This window comes from Micropterus dolomieu, unplaced genomic scaffold (genome assembly GCF_021292245.1).
Source record: "Micropterus dolomieu isolate WLL.071019.BEF.003 ecotype Adirondacks unplaced genomic scaffold, ASM2129224v1 contig_14202, whole genome shotgun sequence".
Lineage (NCBI taxonomy): Eukaryota > Metazoa > Chordata > Actinopteri > Centrarchiformes > Centrarchidae > Micropterus > Micropterus dolomieu.
In genome coordinates, this window is record NW_025743188.1 from 36,768 (window position 1) to 64,600 (window position 27,833).

Below are 27,833 nucleotides of genomic sequence, written 5' to 3' on the forward strand. Positions count from 1 at the left end.
TGGTTATAGCATTTAAATTACTACTGTGACAACATGTTGTGTAGGTAGAAGTGTACGACCACTGATAGTGTGTCACTTCCTGTTTAAAAGCTACTGCACGTCCGTATCTCTTGAATTATGGCAGTCTTGACAGAGCAACATCGGTTGTCATGTTTTTTTAAAACAGTAAACTTGTTTTCTCACCAGCTGCCTGGTCCATGTCTCTGAGGAAAGAATAAGAGAGGAACATTTAGCAAACATCCTTTAACAAAGCTTTAATAAAGCTCAACAAGGAGAAGTTGTAAATGCGTAACATATTGCTTTGTAACAGCTGCTCTGTACAAGCTTGTGCAGAGAACGTTAAAGAATACTTTAGAAATCTTTAACTTGCATTAACCTAATGCATGGTAGTTCACAGCCTAGCAGGGATGATTTAAAGAAACATTTTTGCATGATCCACTTACTTTTTTGATGTTTTCTTTGAAATGTCTTTGGCATAGCCGTCCCACACTCAAATCCTTCCTTTCAGTGTAACACTTTCACTTTTGTTTTGACACGTTATTTTTCTTGGCCACAAAACAGGAAGTGCAGAGAGACATGTAGCCTGAGGCAGTATTTACAGGACAAGTTATTTTTACTACCATTACAATTATTTTACAACTAAATGTGTTGGGTTACTGTGTGTTTAGTTCATTAATAAGATAATAAGATAAAGCTTTATTTGCCAGGGATACCTCTGAGCTGAACTTCTGTGTTTTATTATTATGGTCTGTGTCTCGGTCCTCGGTCTATGTCTCCATGTTTTGGTGTGGTCCTGTCTCCTGTTTGGTCCTGTCCTTGCCCTGATTTTGCAGTCGTTCCTTGTTTTACTTTGGTAGATCTCTCCTTGTGTGTTCCCGTGAACTTTACTTCCTGTTTTATTTTGTAATCTTCTGTGCCTGGTGTTCTTGTCTAGCTTTGTTCCTGTTGTTAGTTAGTGTATCCTCTTGATGATTAGTCTACCTCTGCTTTTGTTTTTGTACTTTGGTTCATGGATCTGTGTCTGTGTTCTTGGTTATTTTGGTTAATTCTGTATTCTGTTCTGGTTTCATGATCTGTCTGACCTTCCTGTTTCTTTCTGCTCTGTTAACTGTGTCTGTCTGCTGTGCCTAATTGGTCCTGATCCCCTTCACCTGTGTTGCTCCCACCCTGCTCGATAGTTCCTGTGTGTGTATATGCTTGCTTGCGTCTATGTTGAGTGTTCTGCCTATTGCTCTGTTCCCTGGATTTCTGGTTTGTTCCTCGTTTTGGATTACTCTGTCTTTGTGTTGGATTTACCTTCTTCTGGATGCCCTTTGTTTGGACTTTTGTACCAAGCTTCCATGTAAGCCTGTTTAGTTATTTGAATAATATTTATTTTGAACTGCATCCTCTCGCCTAGCTGTTATCTGCATTTGGGTCCACTACTTGTACTTGTCAACCTCAACATCATAGCTTAAATTGGGAGACCAAACCTATTCCCGTCCATAAACTCAGCCAACCCAGAGACTGTTTACTGGCAGTATGTCTTAGATTCCTAGAAATGCAAGAGCATTGGTTTAGTTTCAATAGTGGAGACTCAAATGAAGAGGAGGGTCTGGGGGTTCTCCCTCAGAAAATCTAAAGCCTTTAATGTCTTCCCTCCTCTTTTGTGTCTTTTGCATGGGGATGTGCATGTGGCACCTTTTCACCTCAAATAATTTATATATTCCTGGACTTTAATAAATCCTGTTTCAGCAGGTTTTCTGCTTATGTTCAAAACCATCTGCACATTCAGAATCTCTCACACATCGGTGTTCTCTGACATGTCGAAAAAAAGAGCAGGCTAATATTAAGAGACTAACGTCATCATTTGATGAGAATTCATAACATCTTTTAATTCCACCTGCCCTATACTCTGCTGTGCATTTGGCTACTTATTGCTCCGCTGGAATAATCCCCTTTAGACCGATATAGTGTGCATGTTGCATGTGAAACTGAAACAACTGGAAAGCACTCACCACAAATCCACACACGTTAACTTCAGCAGCTCCGGTAAAGACACCTGCATCCTCTTGCTTGAAGAATCTTCATCCAAGTCAGTCTTTTTAAAGGATATTTTTGTGTTTGACTCCATTGATCCTCCCTTAAACCCTGACTTGACTGCAAGTCTCGTCAAAAGACACATACTATGATACTATCATGCCTCCACTGTTCACAGTTGGGATATTGGCCAGAGATGAACTCAACCCTGAAGTTTAACTTTTTGTAAATTTAAATCAAAAGATGTGTGAGCCAAAATGAGAACTGAAACTTGGGTCTTTATTTTATTATCAGCGATGCAACAAATCTACAGAGACAAGCTACACAAATGATAAAGTCACTTCGATTGATTCACTGTTTCAACCATCACTTACATTAAAATTAATTTCAAAAAGGGATTTATTTATGGACAGGAGGAACAATAACAGCCACGACAAATTTTATACATTTGGGCACTGAAAAAATGTGAACCAGTCCTATAAAGTAGGGCTGAACGATTTGAGAAAAAATCTAATTATGATTTTTCTGCAAAATATTGAGATTACAATTCAATGATTTTTTATTTTTAGGTTTAGTTACAGTATTTAAACTTTAATGTATAAAACATGTTCTGGAGCATTATGACGTGACACAACACTGAAACTGATGTGGCAAGATTTTCAAAATAAAACACCTTGTGCAGACTCAGGATCATATATCATAAACACAGACAAAAAGAAACGTTTAACTATGTAGCCTACTTAAACACTGTAGAAGGACAAGGACAACTGAACAAATCAACAAAATCTGAACAAATCAGAAAAATAAGGAAGGCAAAAACGCTCTATATGGGATATAAAGCCCTGCAGAGGACAGAACAAAACGAGCGGTTATCGGTAGCAGAAGCACACAAATCACAAAGCACTCTTCACAATTAGCAAATCAAGTTCTTTTAAATTGCAATTTCGATTTGAAAATGATTAATCGTTCATCCCTATTATAAAGTAGCTCACATTTCAACTGAGAGCAGTTTTATGTTACGAGTTTAATGTGAATTTGAATGTTAATGTTTTTTTCTAACTTTTCTTTATATAGTGACAGCCCTCATAGATCTGATAATTTTTTGATTAATGCTCAAGGACGCATTGGTGGATGTCGCAGTGGGAATCAAACCCGGGTCTCTCACACAAAAGGCATGTGTCTTACCCACTGCCCCATCTCAACCAAAGAAAACGTGCTAAAATTCCTGCACAAAAAAGTACTAAAACAGTCCGCCATGGATGGTTCCTCAAGCCTAAAGTAAAGAAAAACAGAGCAATGAGTCATCTCACATCACATATTAGATTAATAATAACAATGTTATCATTCCTTAATGTAAAGGAAACTTTACATTTTAAGGTTTCTTTACAATCTGGGTTTAATTTTTTTATAGTTTTGCCCACCTGTCCTGTCATATTTATTTTTTAAACCTGGTGGACAAAGCAACACCACATCATTCAATTTTACAGTTTGGAAAGTGTCATGACCTGGCTGAGCGACCTCCTCAGTGTTTTCTATCCCCTTCCCTGCTGTTCCTGTCAGTAGTGTGTGTGGTGTGTGTGAGTGTGTGTGTGTGTGTGTTGTGTGGCTGTGGGAGTGGCACTCCAGCTGTTCCACTCGTCTAACCCCCACAATCAACCTGCTCAATAAAAAATAAAAACCCTGGCTCAACATCCAGTCTTCGCCTGATCGTCCGTTGACCCCTGTGGTAAAAAATGCTATGGCCAGACCAAGTTTCAAGCCAATTAACTCTACTAATTGCCTGTATTTTTTGCCAGGCTCAGGCCTCTCCCCATGTGTGAAGACGTTGCCTGCCTGTCCTGTGCTCAATAAAGAAACCTGAGTTTGAATCTAACCCCTGTCTTCTGTCCACTCTTCTCACAGTTAGCCATAACAGAAAGCAACGCAAGCAATCCACGATCAAACATTGAACAACAATTTAAATAAACCTCCAGTTTGACCCAGTCATTCAAGCAACAACTTTAGAGGGGAAAACAAATATAATACTCAAATTGTCCTATATGGTTGGTCAGAAACTGATCTGAAATCTGAAGTTCATGATTACAGTCACACTTACGATTAAATATCTTGTTGGTAGAGACCTGAAAGAAAGAGAAGGAAAATAATGTGAGCAATAATAATTAGTAATAATGAAACTGAATCATGTGCATCATCAATAATGATCCCTTAAAATCACTACATCTGTGAAGTCATTGATGGTGTGTAAACCAGATTGTGTTAATTCAGTAAATCTAGTCACCTGTGAAACTCCAAGAATCTTCTGGATTTCAAACCATGCACTGTCATTGTGGTTACACTTCAGCAGTAGGCCCTCATAGAACAGACAGTCCACAGTGAGGCAGACGTTCGGGTGGTTCACCTGCCGACTGCTGTCCGCTACAACATGTTCACAGTTGAAGGTGTGATGCATCACCACCAGAATTACCGGTTTATCACCTGTAAGCACAGAGAGAACATGGCTTAAAGAGTCAAATGAAAGATGAAACTTAAGAGGTTTTGGTTTTCACGTAATCTGCAGCCCACAGCTGGGGCTTCTTTTATGAGTACATCTGGTTCATCTATTTACCTGCTGTTTATATCTTTTCTATAGTTTTGATCCATATTTTTTGAGTACATTGTTACTGAACAAATTCTCTTGTCATATTATATTTCAAACATGCGTTTAACAGAATTCTAAATAGGTTAAGTAAAATAAATTAAAGCTCGATAAATAGATTATTTTGTTTTTGTTAGCAGTGGAACATTTAAAGATGATAATTAAGGAGAACTTGTTAGGAAAAAAAACCTGCATATACACACATCTAGAGCATCCATAACATTTACTTGGAGTCGTGTTTCATTCCACCTGATGAATTTAAGTTCAATATTCACTCTCCTTTTGAATGTTTTGGTCTCCATCAACTCCTGAAAAATAAATCCAGCTGCAATAGCTGCTAAATGTTGCACTGTGTCAATTATGCACCTTGTTTAATTGCTTCTTTTTATTACCTTGTATGTCAGAAGTCAGAAGTGTCATGAAAGGCGTCCCACAAATAAATGTATTATAACGGTCTTCACCAGCTAGCCGCGGAGTTTGTCTACCTGCTGTTTGGTGCTGCGCAAGTGGCATAGGCTTATGAAGGCTTTTTCAGTAAAAACAGCTGCCTCAGGAAATTATGTTTTGAAGTTTAGGTGTGGTAAAAGTAAATCTAAACAGTAAAGTTTTTTTATTGCCTGAAAACCAAAACAGTGATCTGAAAGATTGGAGTGTAACTGCTAATTATCTGTGAGTTCATCACTATGAGCACCAATGGTTTCCTGCCTGGAGATTAATTAAATGCAATTGTTGATGCTCACACTGCAGAAAAACTTGCAGCATTAACAGTGTCTAAATTATAGTGGATAATCCACAGACCTGTAAACAGTCTTTATAGCATACTTCTTTAATAGAAAGTTAGTTAGGGTCAGCCATCAAACGTGGACACCAAGACTTGCTTTTAGAAGCAGTAATCATCCTCCTAGAGCTCAGCCACACCAGAATTTTAGACTTTAATTAATTACAAAGGACCGCTGGTGTGGGGTCTTTGAGGAGACATCTTAATATAGGGGAGTTAAGTCCAGTTAGAAATTGTACAAAAACAAAAAGATAAGGTAAATTTTCTTCAAACCAAAAGAAGGAACTTAAACTGATCAAACTGGTCAAATTTCCCTTTATACCTTTGATTAATCAGTGTGAAACTGGCCAAACATCGCTGAAGGCATTGCTTACCTGGCATGCTGCCCACGGCCTCGCTGATGTCTGTTCCAACTCGTGAAGCGACAGGACAGAAAACCAGAATAAAGGAACTTTGTTGAGAAGAGTCCACCTGCATGTATCCAAGGCCTTTAAGCTTTGCAACAAGGCTTAGATGAGCCCTATTGGTTGTTCCCGCCAAGTGGACATAGAACTTTTTTCCCACCACTAAAGACAGAGAAAAATGTTTAAGTTATATTTAAGCTGCAGTGTGGATCACCAGAACCAGATGAACGTGAATCTTGTCAAAAAATATCTGGAGCTACATTTAGCTTAAAGGGAAAAGGTATTTACATATTCCCAAACTTAACTACTTTTGTAAACAACTTAACCATAGGAGAATTTTCTTATGATTTTAGCATCTTAAAAAATAACTCTGATGGCAAAAGTGTTGTTTTTTGTTTCTCAATGTAAGAATGAATAAATCCTCAGTGTGTTACTTCCTGGTTAGAAACAACTGTACCTCCACAAAAGCCATAGAAACAATGATGAAGCACAGACTTTGTTGCAGAAAGGCATCTAATTCCTTGTCATTACTAAATGTCGTTTATTCTCTTTATTATTGATTATTACTGCAGTCTTGACAGAGTAACTAGCAGCATCTTGTCAATTAACAAAAAAACGAGTAAATTAAGCTTGTTTTCTCACCAGCTGCCTGGCCCATGCCTATGTCGCTGAGGAAGAGGAACAGAGGAGGAACCTTTAGTCATCATCATTTAACAAAATGAAATAAAGCTAAACAAGGAGCAGGTGTATGTGCGTCACTTTTTGCTTTGTCAAAGCTGCTCTGTAGAAGCTTGTGCCCAGCCCAGATGAGAAAGTTAAGAAAAAATACCTTTTACTCTGATGCATTGTAGCGATTCCGCAGTTCACAGCCTTGCAGGGATCACTTAATAAAATATTTCTGCACGCCTACTTACGAAATAGACTGATCTTTTTTGTAATTTCTCTAGCATATTCGTCCCACACTCCCTGTAGTGTAGCCTGGCACTTTCACTTTTGTTTTGCCAAGCAACGTGTTCTTCAGTTGACGACTAAAGAGGAAGTGCAGACAAGAGAGGAGACACAAACTGTGTTTACAAGACAAAAGATATGAACGCTGCAGGAGAAACGAGTAACTACAGAGCAAATATGTTCATAACACTGCTGTGCTATAGCCTATATGGGCAACAAATAGCTTAATGTAGAGTCCCAACAAATAGCTTAATGTAGAGTCCCCTCACATGGGGGGTGAAGGGAGTCGTTTTTTTTGTTTTGTTTTTTAGTTATCGTCAATACACTATATGTTTCTCAGCTTGTTGTGGCGCTCTTCTGCTCCCAAGTGGCCAAATCAATCAATCATTGCAACTTTAAATATTTGCAGTGTTAAATGCACGCCATCTATCCACGACTTTCACCAAATAGCCTATCCTATCCTGCTCCCCTGACGCAGCCTCCGCTCACAGGCAGGCTGCTGAAATGAGGACCCGCCTCCCAGGTCCCCGTGCTGCTGGCTGCTGCTGCCTTCAGGGTCTGCTCGTAGTCTTTTATGACTGAGTGCTGAAGACTGAAACGCACACTGGTTGATGCATTCACACATTTTGGTAGAAAAAAAAGAACAACATAGACAAATATAGCAACATCAGCAGCAGTGATGTTTTTAGGATTGTGTGACGGCTGAAAGTCAAAAATATGTAGTATGAATTGTTTTGTTTTGTCACTCAATGAGTTCCTTCTGTGTTTGGATGGAATTAAATGCTATGCGTTCATGGTTCATAATGACACAACTGAGAAGTGATAAGAGAAAGTCATACTTCCCATGTTGCAGTCACCACATTGTTCGGCTCAGTTCGTCTGAGCTAAAGCCGTCTCTGCTTGGTATTTTCCACAGTGACTAGGGCTAGTTAAAGCACAAAGGATATTAACCCTTGTCCTCCTTTATTACCTGATGTTAGGGAAATGGTCCCTTTTGTCAAATCTAGTTTTGAGGCAGATACTGATACCGAAATGAATTTGTGTTTAATCAAATTGCAGATATATAATTTTCCAGCACAGACACACAAATTTGAATGAACATGTGTACTGTAACAATTTAAATGCAACCCACATAGCGTAATCCTACATAAACTATGTTGTAGTGTAAATATTGTTCAGTCATTTTGCAGTGTCTCCACTGCCTCACTTGAGTGACAAGCTAACAGGTGATATCAGATTTGTTGTCATGGTAGGTGTGAGGCAGTATCTATGGTGTCAAATCCAAAATACTTCTTCTCAGGTGGTTTGGTGTCATAATTATCCACTGAGCACAGATAGTAGAGGTTTTCTGGGTTGGGACTGGCCTCACTCATTTAGTCTTTTTAGCTACAATTTTATAGAAAGTTTATGCACATTTTGTGACAAGTGAGTGGCAACAATCCCATTTAGTAGGCAACCACTCTCTAATTAGATATCTTCCTTAAAGGCTTTATAAATCACAAGTAATGGCTTTATAAATGGTGACATGATAAATAAGTTACTAAAGCTTTACAGATCAGTTAAAAGGTATCAATAAGAACGACTTCAGACTTCGCAACACTGTGAAATAAAAACCTTGACTGATTGGATCGTTTGACCACTTAACCTCTGAAAAGCCTAAGGAATTTTTCACAACCTGGAAATTTGGACTTTTTTTTAATGGCTTCTTTTTAACTTATCTCTAAACAGTGGTGGAATAAGTACTTGGCTCATTTACTTGCGTAAAAGTAGAAATACAACGATATAAAAATACTCATTACAAGTAGAAGTCCTGCAATTAAAATGTTACGTGTAAACATGTTTTATCAAGAAATATAGACTACATGAAGTACCAATGGTAAAAGTACTCAAGCAGAATGTCATATTATGTATAAAGATACAACTTTATTGATTCCCAGAGGGCACTTTAGTATGACATATTATTGGATTATTATTAGTGATGTATAAAATGGGAAGAAGCATGTTACTACTGCAGCTGGTTAAGGTGGAGCAACTTGTAAGTACTTTCTAAACTGTTGGGCAGTTTAATCTGTAACAATGCATCATATTTTAGAAGGTGATCAAATGTTTTGTTTGTAACCTATTGATCTATACTATAGCTGTAAGATAAATGTAGTGGAATAAAAAGTAAATTTTCTTCCTCAAATGCAGGCCCTCCTTAGAAGACAAAAGTAGTTTATTTGATCAATCATTAACAATACAGGTGATTTAAATAAACAAGATTCAGGTTAGCAAAATAACATTGTTAGCATCAGAGCACTTTTTTTTATGTCACCACATTAATGATATTCATGCAACTTCAGCTCTGCTCAACATCCATGACTCCTTTGAAGTGGTGTTTCGCCCCTCTCACTTTGAGAACGACTGCTGGAACATGTAGAGGAGTGGAAGTATAAAATAGAAATTCTCAAGTAAAGTACGAGTAGGGCTGGGCGATATGATCAAAAATGTTATCACGATAAAGAATTTCATATCATTCAATATCTATAATAATCAAAATAAATGTCAAACTCAATTTTTTTCAAGTTTAAAGGCTGATTTTTGCTCTTGAGTGAAGAAACCATATGGTTTATTATGGTTTTAAACTATTCTTTATGGTCAGAACATGACAAACACTTGATGCCAAACAGTGGCTCACTTAACAAATCCAAGGTAGAACATTTAAAACAATTATGACGAAAAGAAAATTTCAACAAATATGCATGAGTCAGTCCCTTTCCCTCAACAAATTAAACATCTTAATAGAAAAATGAAGTGCTAATTAGTTAAATGAATTGAATCAAACATTTATTGAACATTTGTTATATTGTTATTGAGGAAAATTAAATCACAATATTTATAATTAGTGTTTTATTGCCCAGCCCTATACAAGTAGGGGAGACCGGGTTTGGTTGTAACACTTTTTGCTTCAGCAACTATAACTCACTCAAGTTTTTAGCTAGAGTTCTCAAACTTTTATACAAAATACCCACATTAGTTCACTACAAATGGGACCAATTCAATCCCCTACAAGAATTTCACAGACCTCGTGAGTTGATGTCAGACTCATTGAGTTCCACTGTTACAATCTGGGGTAGATTGTAACAGGGGAACTCAATGAGTGCTGGGGTAAGTTGTAACAATGAGACAAAAGAAGAAAAAAAATAGATGCTACACTATAGGATATGCTTCAAAAACAGGTATAAAAGAACAATGTTTCTCTCTCACTGTAACTATAGAATAAACTTACTTAAAAGTACACTTAAGAAATACTTCTAAAATGTACTTAATTAAAGAACATCTCTGTACATCCTTAGGTCTAAGAAGTGTGTGTCTGTGTGTGTCAGTGTGTGTATATTCTTAATCAGATGCACAGTCAGTGCTTGAAGTGGGCTGATACTCACCGATATGCAGCAAAGGGCAATATTAAAATCATGAAAGTCCCTAGTTTTATGTATCGTGGATGGTTGTAACACTTTTTAAAGACCCCACCCCTGTAAGCCAATGTTTAGCTAGCTGTATTAGCATAGTGGTTTGACATTAGAAAGGAAAAAATGCATCACATGTTGCCTAAGAAACTACATTTCAATTTAATATAGGTCAAACAATATTATGTGTAATAGTATAGATGCTAAACAAAAAATAGTCTTGGTCAAAAAATTTACTTTTTTACTTCAAAATCTGTTTTTTTTTTTTTCTCTATATATTGTGAATGTACCTATTTCCAGACTTGATAACCTCCATGCCTGATCGGAGAGGAAGTAGGTGAATACTGAAATGATCACCTAAATCGTATCATATCTCTAATTGGTGGGATTGGTGTTGTTCCACCACTCCCTGAAGTTGCAAAGGCATTAGTGAATAATTTTATCATCTAGAAAAAGTTTATTTTAAACAACTGTACTTCCCAAAACGTTTGCACTGGACTAGGTCAAATCACACTGTATATAAATGACTGAACTGCGGTATTTCCGACAGCACGTGAAGGCAGCGGCAGATGCGGGTCTTATTTGTTCTCCAGCAGGAGGGCGTTCCGCTGACGACGATACAGATACAGTGTGGTCAATTATGCCGGTGTACGTGTGTGTACTGGTTCATATTTAGACGCTGTCAGAGGTAAAGGTTTTGTCCCAGAGTTTTTAACACCCGGATCGGGCCTTCCTCGATGTTAGCCTTCCTGGCGGTATCACTGCCGGGGGAAAGGCGACAGAGGAGGCCAGGCTCGAAGACATGGAGGCTAAGCGTCCTTTGCAGAGGGAGTGAGCCGTAGGACGGTAGGCTCTTTTGCATTTCTTCCTCCGTTAAGAAACAATGAAAGGTAGATGGGACAGGTTAACGGTGCATCCGCCAAGAGGAGGAAAAACGGCTTGTTTGCTCGCCAACACTTGCTCTGCCTTTGCTGCAGTTTTCGTGTTTTCTTGCACGTCGTCGTCAAAAGCACAATTTTATTTTTTTTTTATCCACACACACACACCCACACACACACACACACACACTCACAATGATGGTGGTTTCAGGTCTCTTTGCCTCAGTCTTGGTATGGCTGGTTTTTATGGGTGGTTTACTGGACCGAGAGAAAAACAGACAGCACACACTTTACCTGTATTTTAATAGTTTTATGTCGTCATTTAAAAGCTCTGCCCAGGTTTTTTCGACCGTGAAACCAGCAGACAGTAGTGGCCTTCAACGTGACATGCGAGGGGGGCAAATCCACACTGAAACAAACACACACACACGAGCATGATGGAAATACAACACCACATACTGTAAACATAACGGGACAGCGGGAAACAGTGAAGCGCACGCTACATGTTAGCAGAACTCATTTTTGTTACTTAGTACTTTAAAGAACCTTGTTGCAGCCAAATGTTCTACCAAGACCTTCATGATGCTACAGAGAAATCTTGTTTTTCAGTCTTTTGCCAAGTGGTGGACAGTAACTAAGTACATTTACTCAAGTACTTTGAGGTATTTGTACTTTACTTGAATATTTTCATTTTTTTTAGATCTCAGATGAGAGAAATTGTCCTTTTTACTTAAGTTCATATATAACAGCATAGGTGTCATTTACACTGGGGACGCTGGGGACAAGTCCCCACCACTTTTTTAAAACATAATTTGTTTTAAAAAATGTTCTGAAATATAACTTGTTGCAGTTAAATAACAAATGAAAATTCCTATAGAAAGGTTTATTTAACCATTAAGAAAACATGCAATGCAATTAAAATATAGAAGAAACAAATGTGCATTGTCCAAAAAAAGTAACTTGAGCTGAAAACAAACAAGCTACTGATTATAAAAAAACATGCATGCACCAATCAGTAACTTTAACAACTTCTTGATACAGTTTCTTTTTGGCCAAGTTTTCTGTTCTCTCCCTGTGAACATGACACAAGAGGAGGGACAACTAAATCATGCCTGCATATGTGTTGCCTCAGCAGGGATGATATTACATGAGAAAAGATCTGCAGGAGAAACAGATCTGAAAGCAACACAGAATGCCTGATAGCTGCACTGACTTATATTTTATTATATTTATATATATTATATATTTATATTTATATATTTTGTAATGTCGGAATTTTGTGTTTCCTTTTACATAAATGAAAACATTTCCACCTTAAATTGGTGCAGAAACTTTCACCAGAATGGATGAAATGAAGTATTTAAAGATCAAAATTTCCTGGGGGAGGTCCCCTCAGACCCCCCACTCATATATCTCGGCAATGAGGATATCTTTAAAACACTGATTAAAGATATTTTCATCTCGTTCTCATGAACCTAATCTTGCACATTGTGATGTCTCGTGAGCTAAGTGTCTCTTCATACCCCTGATTGGAGCCCCTATGTCCCCACCACTTTTTAACACAAATGTAGTTACTTAACAAAATAAGATATTTACACACACACACAAACATTTTTGATGTTTTGTTATTAACTACCCAACAGTTTATGCAATTACAGTACATTTGTTGACTGACAGAAATTTAATTGTTCACAATTTTGTTTGTTTGTCTTTTTGTGTATGTAAAAACATTTCATGGTTCCACCTTCACAAATATGAGGATTGGCTGCTTTTCCTTTTGTTTATTTTAATATATTTTTAACATCATTTTGAGGCTTTGGCCTGTCAAAACAAGCATTTGTGTGTAAACAATCTTACTTTGTAAAGTAACTAGCAACTTAAGCTGTCAGATAAGTGATGAAGTAAAAAGGACAATATTTCCCTCTGAGATGTAGTGGAAGTAGAAAGTGTCATGAAAAGAAAATACTCAAATATTAATACTAATAATTTGAACAGTACTTGAGTAAATGTACTTACTGTCCACCACTGGCTTGTATGCTGATGACAAAACAAGAAATGAAATTAGTTAAGGTATGCAAATGAGATACAGTAGTTTGGGGGAGATATCTAAATAAATAGCTAAAAATAAAGTAATGAAAAACTAATAACTGCAAGTAGGCCCAGATTTTATCTTAGAATAAAGAATTACTGGCAAGACAAAACTTTTATCTGTTGTCTATATGGTGGACTGAAATTCAGAATTATTAACACTGAGTTAAAGAAATACAGACAAGTAATCAATACTTGTTGATTATTTGTATCACTTGATAGAAAATATTCTTCTCTGACTGGCTTTGTAGTAAAATCTGCCTCTGCTCGGCCTCCACTTAAGTTGTGTTGTTTGATGAATCAGAACACTATCATGAGTTTTATCACGCACCTGTCACAAACATAGAAATGTAAATTATTATGAATTATGTAAACTAGTGGAAGCATTATTAAAAGAAATGATAAAAATGCGACCCAGAATGTGTCCTTCATGTTTTTCCACCACACATCTTTTGATGTTCTCTCTTCTTTGTTTTCAGTGGTGATTTCTACAGGGTGTTGGCACTCCTAGAATGGACCCTGCACACATTGGAGGGGATATGTCACCTTTGTATATGCCAAGAAAGAGAAAGTCTGTCCAGTCACAACCTAAAAGTGGAGTGCCATGTCCAGGTAAAGAAAAACTATTTATTTAAGTCATTATGAGAAGGATACAGCTGACTTTGTGGGCATTTTAGCTGTGAAAATTAGGTGCTTTCACCTCTGATTTTGAACCAAGTTAAATTTCACCTCTTCAACAGTTGTTCAGCGAATGCCAGAAAGAACCTGTGAATTAAATCCAGCTGGATATCCCAAGGTGAGAATGAACTCGTACGGTATGCACAGAACATGCATCCTGTTGTTTTTGTGATGATGTTGTATTTAAGCAAACTATCAAGAAGTTAAAGGGGAAAATGCTGCTAATTAGAAGTGTCTGAATGTGGTTGTCCATTTCCGTCTGCTAATACTCAGAATCTGTTAACTTTATGCACGCTGTTGGATCTCATCTTCACATTTCTGTACTTAAATGTTTTAGAATGACGAGTCTGAAGCCCAAGATGCTCTAAAGATGAAAAGAACGTATGGTAGAAAAAGGTAAGAGATCTGTTGCTTTATAGATTGTAGATCTGCATGACAAATTGCACAACAGGCACTGCATATTCACTCAGCACGATAATGAATGAATCTCTTGACATTAATAAACACAAAAGTGCGCGTTATTATATTTTTCAAAATGTCAGGTACCTTGGAAACTGAAGTCACTAGCTGTGACATCTTCAACCCTTTTAGCACCTTTTGTATCTCTGCAGCAGGTTGTGTCAGCTACTTTTTATAACAATCTTAAGTTATATCACCAAATTAAACCAGGTTACATCTTATAGTCTATATTGTAAGTGGACTTACAATATCATGGCATGTAGCAGATGTAACTGTTGTGTAGCTACACAACTAACGCAATACTGTTAATGGAACCAAAAATACGCAGTCTGCCCTTGAATATTAAATGTCAGCATTTATTACACAGCTGCCTGCTTCATTCGACGTTCATGAGGATGTAAACAGAATGTGTATGCTGTGGCTAGTATGATTTGGTTCAGGTGTGAGAAGCTTAAAATGTAACATAAATTATACATTTTTGGATTGACAACATCTAATCCAACAAGTTAACATAGAAACAACATGTGATGATGAATAAAAGTCAATAATTTGACTTAAATTGTAAGATTTCAAGGGTACACAAACAGAAAGAGGTAAAAGAGGCACAATGAGTAGTACATTTTTATTACAATGCAACACACAGAGCTCCTTTTAGGAAATTACCATTTCATGGACTGTTTTAACATAGTTACAACGTGTGGTCAAAGTTGAGCTATGTTCAGTGTCAGTCAGTCAGTGTGAAGCTGCCAGTTCAGCTCACAGAGCTCATTGCATGATACAACCCTTCCTTTGTTATTCGTTAAACTTCACTGTACTACATAATGCATATGACGGTACAGATGACGTTACCTGTTTGGGCAAAGCCAAACCAAATTTTGTTCCAGTGGCTGACAGTAAATTATTCTGTACTTAATATAATTTAATATGAGCATCAATTGAGATGGGATATTTTGAGTTAGTTTTTCCCATTTTGATTTATGGAATAAGACGAAATTTGTTTTCTTTGTTTTATGGTCCTACTCCTCCTGGATTCTGCGTCACTAGGGCGCTCATGGGTGGCCCTTAAGTAGGTGTGCGATATGGCCTTTGAAAAGTTAGATGGCGGAGAGTAAACAGTTTTCCGACTGCAGCCCTTCAAAGAAGTAATTGAAATCATGTGTTGATCCACTTTGATTTATTTTTGTTGGAAAGTCAACCGGGGTGTAGATAAATAAACTAATTTTCAGTTAAATTGAACAGACTATCTCCATGGGTGGCTTCTTTGAAAATTTTTTCAGCCCCTTCACATGTAGATCCTGTTGTGGCATTAAGTGAAATCAGTTCACCTGAACAAGATAGATCACTGCTTAATGAAATTAAAAATACAACAGCATCCTTCAGTTGGACCATGATCATACACTACCCACGTTGTCAGCCATTCATCTCCAAGCTTTGACTCAGCCAGTCAAGCTGTCATTCGTTGTCTGATGCTTGTGGAATCATGTTTGTTCCTCTGATGTCCTAAAACAGACATTTGCTGCACACATTATTCGCCAAGTGGTTTTCAAACTGGTAGTAATAATGCTAGTAATAAACATGTCTCTCTGAAGACACCACCTCTAGATCAGTTGCACAATAAATAGTTTTGGGACTGCATCCCATCCACAACCCTGACCACTCAAGACTGTTATTTAGAAAGGGCAACAATAGTTCACAACAAAGTTCACTGTTAAATCATAAGTTATCCAGTCAAATAACTTTCATTTGTGAAATAAAGTAAAGGATGTTGTTTTTTATCAGGTATGAGGACCTGCAGAGTGTTTCCATAGGAACAGTAGATTACCCAACCACCAGCTGCTCTGTGATGTCATCAGTTGGCCTTGCGAATGGGGCAGATCCAGCGTCCATGGCTCCACCCACTGCAAGGCTGCCTCCGAGACTGGTGGGGAAGGATGTGTGGCCTCAAGGCCCCGAGGTCAGCAGGGAACAGCCCCAGCCTCAGGACCAGAGCTGGAACTCCAGCAGGGACAGAGGCCCCGACGCCTGGGCGCCGGGTAGAGAACGGCCGCAGGAGCAGGTCTGGAACTCTGGCAGAGACCGTGCGGGACACTCTAGTCAAGACCAGACTTGGATTCCAGGCAGGGACAGGGCCCATACCGGTCCAGACCAGGCCTGGATGACGGGCAGAGACAGAGGTCCTGAGCAGGGCTGGGCAGCTGGCAGAGACCGAGGCCAGGATCAGGTCTGGAACGCAGGCAGGGATTCAGTCAGAGACAGGGCCTCCTCAGGGCCAGAGCAGGCATGGGGAACTGGCCGAGGTCAAGACCAAGGCTGGAGCAACACGAGCAGAGACAGAGGCCATGTCTGGAGACCTGGTACGTTCTCATACACATTATCCTGACAGTAGACAATTGTGGCTTCAACATAGAGTAACGGTGCTTTCCGACCAAACGCGAATTTAATCCTCACGACGCTTTCCTCGCGTGAGTACATTTGCTGCAAGTGTTCACACACAACACGAGAAGGCGATCAGAACCCGCGAAAATTTGCCCGAGTTGGACATTTTCAACTTACGCAAAGGCCTTTGCGTCACCTTCGCGTCGCCTGTCAGGAAATAGCGGCTCTACGCGTCTTTGCATTGACTTTGTATGTAAACTCACCGCCACCGCTTTTGGTCTGCCTCCCCTTTTTTTGCAATATTGTTGTAAAATACATTAAGGAATTATATTTTACATGACATTTTGCAAGATAACACTGAATTATAAAATTAAATGAATACAAAAGTCCTCATAAAACTGGACCCTGATTGGCTGACTGCAACAGCTCCTCTACTTTAAAATATTACAAAGTGGCCTGTTCTGATACCTTATGTATGTATATCAATAGTATGTAATAGTATTTAAATATTTAAATTCCCTAATATATGTGTGAGTGTTTTGGGTTGTTCTTGCATGCAATCATTTGTGTACTGTAAAAGAGAAAACTGTGTTTGTACAGAATGTAGAGTGAAGATATTTTTTGTTTTTGTGGTTTTGAATTGACTTTGTTCTGCGCTTGTTACTTTGAAGACTTGAACATGAAGAAAGTCCAGAGAGTGGAGATGGAGCGCAGCCCACCTGTTAGTAACTTCCCACAGCCACCAGAGGGCAGAGACTCTTGTAAGTTACCACCTCCTCTGATTTCAATAGGTTGTCCTGTCTTCAGATTCTTTTCTTGCCACAATAAAAATGTTATTTTGAAATTGATGCAAGGTAAAAGAAAAAATACAAAGTGGGTTGACTTGTTTCTGTGTTTGGCAGAAGCATTAGAAGGCACATAAATGTTTGGATAGAGCTTCTGATAGGCCATATGTATATTATAGATTATTGTGGTCTGTAGAGGACATTTTTTAATTATATTTCAGTCATAGCACCATTATTTTGTCAATTTAACTGATCATATTATGAACCCGCAAACATGAATCATATTTGGTACTGTTGAGATGAAATTAACTTAGTATTAGCAGTTAGTTTAGCAGTAATGTTTTAGTAGCATTCTGTGAAGACTAACATATGACTATTTGTACAGGAGGAACATAATTGGAGTGTAGTAATCTCTTGATGTACTGTATAATGAGCACAATCCCTTTGAAGGGGTTTGATCGTTTGGATGCTACCAGAGACGCAACAGTTGTTTTTTCTATTCCAGTCCAAACACATTGCTCAGGGTTTTTCTTACATGAAGATAGGGAATTTTATGAAATGACAAAACAGCAACAGAAAAAGCAGTAAAATATAGGTATGATCTAAATCTTAGTAAATATTTTCATCTAATGTAAATATTTCAGGTTCAGATGCAGCCAGTGTTGGGGAGGCCTCGACTGCCCAACCCAGCGAGGAGCAGAAACCCCTCGTCCCCTCCACCAAGAAGGAGCCTCCTACCTACCCTCCAGGTGAGACAGGCTGACCTGAGGAGCAGCTGCCAACCACTGTATGTTATGTTTGAGTAGGAAAACCTGTTCACTTTCTGTTACCCATCCCCACAACTGTCAACTAAAATTACTCCTCTCAGGTACAAAAAAAATGAATAAATCTGGTTTTAGTTTTCTCTAATCGATCCTGCATAGAAAAGTGAAGAAAACAGATTCAGAAATATTTATTGGTAATATAAGGACATCATGTCAGAAAACAAAAGGGCTGCAGATGGACTGCACCTCAGTATTAAACATTTCCACTTTGTAAAATAAAATACAATCTTTATTTGTTTACATCCACCAGGAAGTCAAGAGGAGCGTTGGCAACTCCAGATTGTGGCCAAAGGCAGAGTCACCTGTCCTAAGTGTAAAAGTGTGAGCAGGAAGACCGTCGATGGCCTGAAGAAACACATGGAGAACTGCAGACTGGTGAGCACTCAGTGTTTGAACACTAAGTTAGTCTAATTTAAAAAGCCTTTATACTATATTGTCTGACAAAGCTCTTACTCATACAGTATAGTAGTAAAGTATAGTAATCACCAGATACACAATCTGGTGTTATCTAGAGAGGACAAACACCTCTGAAAGGCAAGTAGCTTATACAGAGATTAATTTCTAACCATCATGTTACCATCATATTACCTCCATGTGTTGTGGTATTTAAAGTCCTTGGTTTATAAACTACACTGTACAAATCAGCACGTATGACTTAACTTTATTACATTTTGTGCAGCAACCCTTTACCTGTCAACACTGTGGGAAACAGCTGAAGTCTTCAACGGGGATGAAGTATCACATCATGGCTGACCACAGCCATCTGGTAAGACATTTCAGCACTGTTGTGCCTACCTTCGTCCATTTTTAATCCATTTAACTATTTAGATCTAACTCAGACACACAGTTTGCGGCAGTTTTTTTGCTGTGTAATTGTGAGGAATTGTGCAGGTAAACAAAGCTTTCACTGAAGTACAGGTGTTTCTTTGCCGTTTATCTTATTCATTTGTATAATAGTGTCTTCAAAAAGTGGACACTGACAATCAAAACACACTAAGTGGAGTTTAAGTGTTAGGTTGACACAGATTTAAGCTGCCTCTTTTCATCTGGTTTTAGCCCTCAGCTGATGATGCCAAGGACCTGGATGATCGAGTAATCAAAGACAAACTGCGTAAAATCCTGAAGAGACTGGGCAAATTAAAATGCTCTAAAGAGGTAAACTGAAAATTCTTACTCATTTAGGATAGGCGATTATTTAAAATAATACATGAAAAGATCTCTGATGATCCCATGGTAAACAGTTTTATTTTTTCTCTTTTTAGGGCTGTAATGCCGCCTTCACTAGCATCATGGGCTACGTGTACCACATGAAGAAGTGTGGGAAGGAGGAGTCTGAGCTGGAGAAGATGCTGCTGAATTGCTCTCACTGTGGGAAAACATACAAGTCCAAGGCCGGTCTGGAGTACCACCTGAAATCAGAGCATGCTCCTGTGAGTGTTTTATTCCACGTGCTAATTCAGATGATTCAGACCAAAAAATTTTAGTTAGCGCATTAAATACACAAATAAAGTCAACATGTTTTACATTCAAGGGCATCATAATGAATTTATGTTGACTGGGTTGCACTGGATTAAATCATAATATATTTAAATCTGTTGCATCCAAACCTAGTTTTAAACTTGATGGTATGAAGCTGTATAACACACAGGGCTTGACATTAACTTTTTTGGTTTTCCAGAGTTACTAGCCACGCAGCATTTTCACTAGCCACATTTTTGTTGTCGGAAAATTATGTTTTATATGATTAAAGTTGACAATGGCATGCTTAAATTGGCGTGCTAAAATGTACAAATATTATCATAAGGTTGTGTGTAAAGCGAGTTTGTTTTTAAATACATGTAATAGTGAAATGTGACGTGAAACGGTGAACTTAGACTATTATTGCCCTATTAAGATAAACACATAAAAGAGTAGCTTCTCATTGTATATACTAAAAGTGCTGCATGGGTGTCAAAAGATTAATTGAAAAGATAAAAACTAAACTGAAATAAAGTCATTAGAAACACTATTTGAACAGCAGTAAATCCTGTAATACAGAGTAGAACAATTTTCTACATTAGAAACAAAGAGCAAAGAATAAATTAAGGCAACAGGATTACAATTTTATATAGGCCTTTATCATTTTTTGGCACTTTGGATTGTTTGTTTTGCATCTGCATTTCCTCAGAGGTCTGACTGGATTTATGTTTATCATCATGAAGCTGTGGTAGCTCTGAGTAACTGGAGATATGTCCACCTGAAACAAGTATACAGGTCTTTATTTACCAGATTATTCTCATACAAACTCATCTCCTGCTTTCCTACAGGGCTACTTTTGTTAAAAAATAAAATTCACTCTGGAAAGGTGGCTGTGATATGAGGGCAGCCCTGCTAGTAGTAACACCATGTCCCTAAATCATGAAGTTATCTGTAATTTGACCCCATTTACCGGCACTTGGCCCTTGCCTTTCTCCCTCCCAGCTCTGCCTTTTCTCTTTGTCTTGTTCTCCTGTGCATTGTTTCTCCACACTGCTCGGCCACGCACACTCACACCCTGACTGAACGCTGTGTTGATGTGTGTGTGCGTGCGACCAGTCGCGTGTGATGACAGAGATCACAACATCAGGTTAAAAGCAGGTCTGAGGGACTGTGGCTGCCCTGTGACACATTCAACTTTTACATTCTCATTTGACAAAATTCTGGATGTCTTATTTGACACGCAAACCCTGGCGCGACGGCACTGCAGGAGAGAGTGAGACGCGCCTGTGGTCTGGATTCTCCTGCTATTAAAAAAGATTGCTATATCATTGTTGCCGCTGGTTAAGTTGATAATTAACCACAGCCTAGTTTAGTTTAGTTGGCGGGTGTGATAACACCCTCTTAAAATATTTCCCCTCCTGTTACCCAGACGCCCCAGAAGAGTGAGGAAGACGAGGCCCAGAAGGCTCAGAGGGAGGCCAACCCAGAGCGGACGGCCAGCGGCAGGGTGCAGCGAGCATCGGCCCAGGTGGCAAACTTCCACCTGGCTGAGATTGCCAACAATGAGCTGCCCAAAGACTGGCCCAAGAGGAAGTTTCAGTCAGACCTGGTGCCAGATGACAAAAAGGCAAGAGAAGATTCAGTTTGTCTGAAAATGTATTTATCACTTTGCATGATATGAGGGGTTTTTTTGTGTGTATATTATTTATTCTTAAAATTATTATTTTTTTTCACAAACTGGTACGAATGTGGGTTGATTGAGGAGCTGAAAGAAGTTGGTAAACGTATTTAATACAGTTTCGAAGGCAGAAGAGACACATGAAGTAGTTCCCCTTTATGCTAGTATATAATGAAAATGTAAGTGTTCCTAAGTTGGCTTTCACACATTCATTGATCTCCTCTTGTTCATGCTGGCCTTCTCAGTTGAAATACGCACGGCCAGGCCTGCCTGCCTTCAGCCAAGAGGTGCTGAGGAAGTGGAAGAATGAGGTGAAGCTGCAGAGGAAAGTCCAGTGTCCCAACCAGGTAGGAAACACTGCACTAATAGTTATAGCTAGGGTTATGCTTTAAGTAAGAATTGGCACAGTTTTATTTATTTGTTTATGCATTTATTTATTTCCTGTCTGGTTATGATCACTGCTGTGTGTGCAGCCTTGATGAAACAGGGTGACTAGTGTGATGGAAATGCCTTCATCTCAGGATAGTTGGTTCTACTCCCTGCCTTCATAAGACAGCTGCGTAACACACTTACAGTATAAAGTCACCTGTTTCTTCACTGGCTCTTGGTCTTACCTTCTGCAGACTGTTTGCACTCTGTATGTTTATCTGACCCTTTGCAAAGAATAAAACCCTTAAAAGACGTCTGGATTGAACTCACTAAAGGATAAATTTCCATTACTCTAGACTGAATGTATAATAAGGTATAAAATGAGTTAAGGTGAGGAATATAATCTTGTAATAAGTGGAATTGATAAATTTGCTCTATTTATTTATAAATTTATGCATCTTTATAAATTTATTTCAGGTTTGGTCCTTCATATATGGTTTTTGTAGAATTTCTTTTTCTTTTATGATTGGATGTTTTCCTTTTGTCAATCCATTTTTAAACCGCCGAATCTGTCAGTGTGATGGATTATTAACCTGACTTTTTCAGTTGTGATGATTCATAGACAAGTTGAATCCCTGTAACTCAACAATTCCATGATTTAATTTGGCCCTCGGCTGAAGAAAGCAACGTTGCACTACTAGAGCCACTTGATTTTCAAAAGAAAGGTGGGTGTCAAGTGTTACACCCACATAATGAGCACTTTGCTTTTCATAAGTGGTCAAACAACCAGGGTGGGTTTGGTACTTTAAATTTGGTATTGGTAAAATTTGTATTTCCTTTATTGTTAGACATTTTTAAACCACAGAATCTGATTAAGTGTTTTAATAAAATACATATTTTTTTCTCTGAAGTGCAGGACCTATAATGTGACCTCATTTGTGTCTTCCTCAGGGTTGTGGCTGCACCTACACCAGTGTGTCTGGACTGAAAGCTCACCTGGGACTCTGCACAAGAGTATGTCAACTTTTTTCTCCATCTCTGAAATAAAATATGCTATTGTCTATTGAACGTACAAAAAAATCGTGCTTATTGGGATTAGGGGCAGAATACCGTGCTACCTGCTGTTTTCCCTAATAAAGCACGGAGAATTCCTTTTGTAAATGTAAAAGTTTTTTTTCACTATGGTATAGATACAAGATTGAATACATGATTTTAAAGACTTAATTTAATTCATCAAATCAAATAACATTCTGGTCCTTCATACAAATAACCATTGATTGTTGCAAAATAACTGATGATAATTTCATGGATCTTTTGTTTCCTTTGATCTAATTTCAGGGTGACTTTGAGGCTGGAAAATACCGATGTCTGATTTGCAATAAAGAGTTTAACTCTGAAAGTGGAGTGAAGTACCACATCAACTCTGTCCATTCACAGGTACTGACATAGTTCACAAGTATCTTTTCACCTTTTTCTTATTACAATGAATGGCTGCTCTGTCTGCGTTATTGTATGCAGATGCCATTTAATTAAACGCTCAAAACCTCTTTGAAGAGTTCGCCTACTAACTTGTGTTGAATCTGTCTTGTATTTTCACTCCTCCTCTGTCAACAGGACTGGTTTGTGACAAACAAAAAGGCCTCCAAGAAGTTTGAGAAGTTCCTGAAAAACCAGCCCAAGGAGTTTGTCCACGATGTAGAGAAACAGACCGTGGATCAGTACCACCATAATCACCTCCAGCATCATCAGCAGCATCAGCACCACCACCACCACCACCACCACCACAACCATCAACAGCAGCATCAGCTCCAGCACCAGCCCCTGCAGCACCCTCTGCAACCACTGCACCACCTCCAGCACCAAACCCAGTTCCTCCACCCAGAGCACCAGAACCTCCCTCCACAGGTGGACACCCAGCTCCAGCAGCCGATGCTCCAGTACACCCCTCTAGAGCCTCCTCCCGGACCGCTGTGGGTGGACATGGACCGGAGAGAAGCTGTGCCGGGACCGGAGCAGGCCCCGATCGGGATGGAAATGGCTGATGTTGACAAACCTGAAGAGGACAACAGCGGGATGACGGAGGAGAAAAGGAGAGAGAAGGCGGAGAAAGGAGGGGAGAGGGGAAAGGCCGATGGGAAGCGGAAGGATTGTTTTGCTTTCGGTAGCGGTGGCGGCAGCAGCAGTAGCAGCAGTAATACTGGCAGCTCATCCAGCGAATCAGAGGTGGAGCAGCAGGACAGGCAAAGACAGATTGACCAGTGGAATCTGAAACGGCCGGGAATAATGGAACCCCACCCTGATGCTGTAAAGCGACAGAGGAGCACTTAAAAAGACCCTAAATACGCTACTAAACATGACACTTTCCTTAATGCTTGTCATGCATCAGAGCTCAACTTAACAGAGGTAGAAAAAGACACCGTCGAGTGTCCATCTCTGTTTTATTAGAGGAAAACAAACAGGAGAGAAGGCAGCTTATGGCAGAGCTACAACCTGTAATTTTTTGGAAGTTGTGAAAGTATTTAGACGACGACAGTGTCAGCGTGGATACGAGACTGTATACTTCTGGTTTAGAGGCTGTTTCTTGAGATGGTTGTCATTGTATAGCTTTCAGAAATGTAGTATACTGTTTATCTGTGTGTTTATCTGTAACAGATTCTTTTCACCAACTTTAAATGTGTCTTATTCTTTTAAAAAGTTTGATAAACCTTCTTGTTTTTCATGTTTACCTTGAAGGGAAGAAGTTACTGTAACCTTTAGAGAAGATGCTACAGTATAATATTTTGTTAGACTTGTCTAGTCGTGTTCTCTCTCTCTCTCTTTCTTTCTTTCTCTCTCTTTGAAAAGATTTTGTGCCTCTTAAGTATGATATGAATTTCATACTTACCATCTCTTTTGCTACAACTGATTGGCCTTTTCTGAGGCTAAATAATGTCGGATGTGTCAGTCTTCTGGTAAAATCTCCCTGGCCTGGATTTCCCTCACCGTGTCTCTTCCTGTACCATATTTCCATCAGTGAAGTTTTGACTAGATCAAATTTTTTTGAACATTACAGCGAATGCAACTTCGTTCATGGCTGGCATCAAGTTGCCATACTAGAGCCAAGTCTGCTGGCAGTAGTAAAATGAGAGGATCTGTTTGCGTGTGTGCAGTGACCCAGCGCAGTTACAAGGGTAGCAGATCAATACCACTCTTGTTAAGTACAGAACAGGTCATCCATCCACCCAGTACTTCTGCGCATAGCATCCCTGACGTATAGCACATTTGCTTGGCAGCCTCACTGCACCTGGCTGTTTTTTCTCTCCCCTTAAAACCATAAATTGTTGTTGTTACATTCTATATGTGTAGAATTAAACAAACAAGATACAGTTTGTGAGCTTTAGAGATGTTGGTAGGTGTATTTTTGAGCTTTTAAAATAGCCAGGCTAGCTGTTTTTCCCTTCTTCCTGTCTTTATGCTAAGCTAAGGTATTTACCTCCTGGGGCCATCTCCATACTTAACACACAAACCAGGAGACTGGAAAACAGCCAGCTGGCCTACCGCACGATGTACTTCTTTTAATGCTCTCAGCACCCAGTTTCCAAGAAACACAAAACAAAGAAATCTAAATACTTAATTTGATTACATGCAGTTAAAATGTTACTCCAGCGGTGTGTGAAGCCAATCTATGTAGTTTTTCAGATGTATTCCTGTAGTCTTAGAAATGCAGTAATACATTTTTATTGTAGTTGGACAAAAAAAATAGACTTACTCGATCCGCTTACATGCTTTTCATGAAGACATCTTTTTCAGCATATGGTATTTCATCAGTTCTCATGGACATAGCTCAGTTGTATGATGACAACTGAGCAGTCTGTAACTGCTGAGGAATACTTTAAGTTTGAAAGCTCTTGGTAAAGCTACTAAGTCGACCTGTTTTTTTTAATCAGTTTTAGGCATTTCATGCAGGATCATAGTTCCCCGAACAAAGAAAGCACAGAAATGGCCGATCAAAAACAACAGTAAATGTGACCGTCAACATATTGGTGAGGAAATTAATGGATTGCAGGTGACTTATCACTTATGTTACAATAATAGATAATCTGAGGGGTTTAATATTGATGGCCAAGACACGAGTGACAGCCAACTCTGTTGAAGAAAAGCTAACATACAAAAGCATTTAACATGGAGGGTGGGTGCTTTTCTTTTCTGTTCTTCAAAGACAGACCTGTTTTTGTCTAGCAGAATATTTAACCGATAGCATGTAGCCTAATGTTTATGTACTCGGCATTTTGTATCTACTATTGTGGTGTATGGTTATGGATGGTTGTCAGTCATTTGTTTGTGATGTTATAACACCATTTTTGTGTAATTTTTACTACTTTTTATGCATTTATGAATGTATTTTGGTTTCCCATCTGTTGTGCATGTCACAGTTCACTAAAAGACGACCATTAATTCATCTTTTGTCTTGATTTGAAACTTTCAAAGAGGAGTACCCTTTAATCTGTTAATCTGACAAAGAAAAAATATTTACTGTAGTGTTCTTTACCCTTCATGGCCCTCCATCAGATGCCTTTTGAAAGAACAATCTGTGTTGTTTAAGTTTTAAAAATAAAAACCCTCCTAGTACATGGGAAGTATTTCAGAAAGCATGGTTCATTTTAAATAATTTCCTTTGGGTGCATGGACCCCTGTACACTTGCTTGCAAGTCTAGTTTTTATTTTATTTTTACTTTTCATTTAGGATGGACTCTTGAGTTTGCAAACTCTTTTTTTTAAGAGTCCAAGCCATGTTACTGTTACTCTACTTTTGTCTCTTTGGTGCTAACCTGTTGTTGCATTGTTTAAAAAGACTTTGCTGCGATAAAGTTTGAATGGGACTGCAGATTTTTTTTCTTTGTTCAGCCACTGTGGATATTGTTGTTCATGCTAAATATCCTGTACTTCTTAATAATAATTATAACAAGAGAGTTCTTGTGATCATTATTCATCACCTAGGTCAGTGGTTGCATAGGTCTATAACCAAGTAAACCAGTACCTATTGTAATTCACAAGAAACAAAGCAAAGAGGAATTAGACGAATGTCTCATATGTTTTGACTAATGTTGTGTAACAATTTTGTTTTCATGTTGTTTATTGTCTCAAAATGCCTTCTATTCAAAATGTAAACGTTTTCAGGAAGTGGCTTGAAGTTCCTTTACTGTTGAAATACTTCCCATGCTTGTGACCAAATCTTTATCACCATGCATGCACTTCGAACAGTTTGATGGCACAAAGGACAGCATTGCTCAGCTTTAAGAGACTTTATCCCTGACTAAATATTTTAACCCCCTCCAAACCTGCGTTATCATTGTAAAGGTTTATGAATATTTCAATGTAATTTTGTTCAAAAACATGAATTGTTTATATTTTTTTGTGTTTTAGTGCCAAAAACAGATACATTATGTAACTTGAGTTTTGAAAGCCACAAATCCAAGTTATCTTTGACTAATTGGTTTTCCCATCAACCACTGCAGATCCTGTATGTCAGGGTCCTTAGTGAACATGTAAAATCTTTGAGTTGGAACTGACCTCCTGAATTAATTAAAGTTATTTCTTTTGGAAAATGTTTCATCCAGTGGCCGTACTAGATGTGATGCTGGAAATGGATGTAATGTTATTAACCATACAGTTAATGATATAAGAATAGAATGAGATGAAAATAATGAATTCTGTTCTCATTTCTTGTGCCCCAGCCACCACCATCCATACAGAAAATATTCAGTATATATAATCTAGGCCAGCTTTGAATAAAGGTTCAGTTAGTAGTAATGTATCATTTGTAAACACATAAAGAAAGCACTTATTTTTTCCATTTTGTGGGACATCATTTCTATTAAAGTGAAAATACTTATTGTCTCAGCCAACCCTTCAGTGATCTGTACATTTAATATGTTATTACTTGTTTGTTTTTTTTAGAAGTTATGTGCTGCTATTTCATAGTACCAGCAGTGTTATAACCACAGATAATTAAAAGTTTAATTCATGGTGA

General features: G+C 38.4%; 1 protein-coding gene across 1 annotated transcript; it reads left to right on the forward strand.

The window, feature by feature from the left end:
• Positions 1-10,839: 10,839 nt before the first annotated feature.
• On the forward strand, positions 10,840-27,833 carry znf512 (zinc finger protein 512). The gene is made up of 16 exons (XM_046042887.1): positions 10,840-11,076; positions 13,676-13,808; positions 13,937-13,992; positions 14,212-14,270; positions 16,113-16,687; positions 17,381-17,470; positions 18,139-18,243; positions 18,569-18,693; positions 18,998-19,084; positions 19,375-19,473; positions 19,581-19,748; positions 21,206-21,403; positions 21,700-21,801; positions 22,775-22,837; positions 23,162-23,260; positions 23,438-27,833. Exons 2-16 carry the CDS (start codon positions 13,709-13,711, stop codon positions 24,149-24,151), a joined length of 2,640 nt encoding a protein of 879 aa, XP_045898843.1. The 5' UTR covers positions 10,840-11,076; positions 13,676-13,708; the 3' UTR covers positions 24,152-27,833.

Excerpts from the sequence above, each read along its gene's own strand:
- znf512 (XM_046042887.1), top strand. The coding sequence starts at position 13,709 with ATGGACCCTGCACACATTGGAGGGGATATGTCACCTTTGTATATGCCA. Across the intron at positions 14,271-16,112 it reads AGAACGTATGGTAGAAAAAG|GTATGAGGACCTGCAGAGTG; the intron begins GTAAGAGATCTG and ends GTTTTTTATCAG. Across the intron at positions 22,838-23,161 it reads ACCTGGGACTCTGCACAAGA|GGTGACTTTGAGGCTGGAAA; the intron begins GTATGTCAACTT and ends ATCTAATTTCAG.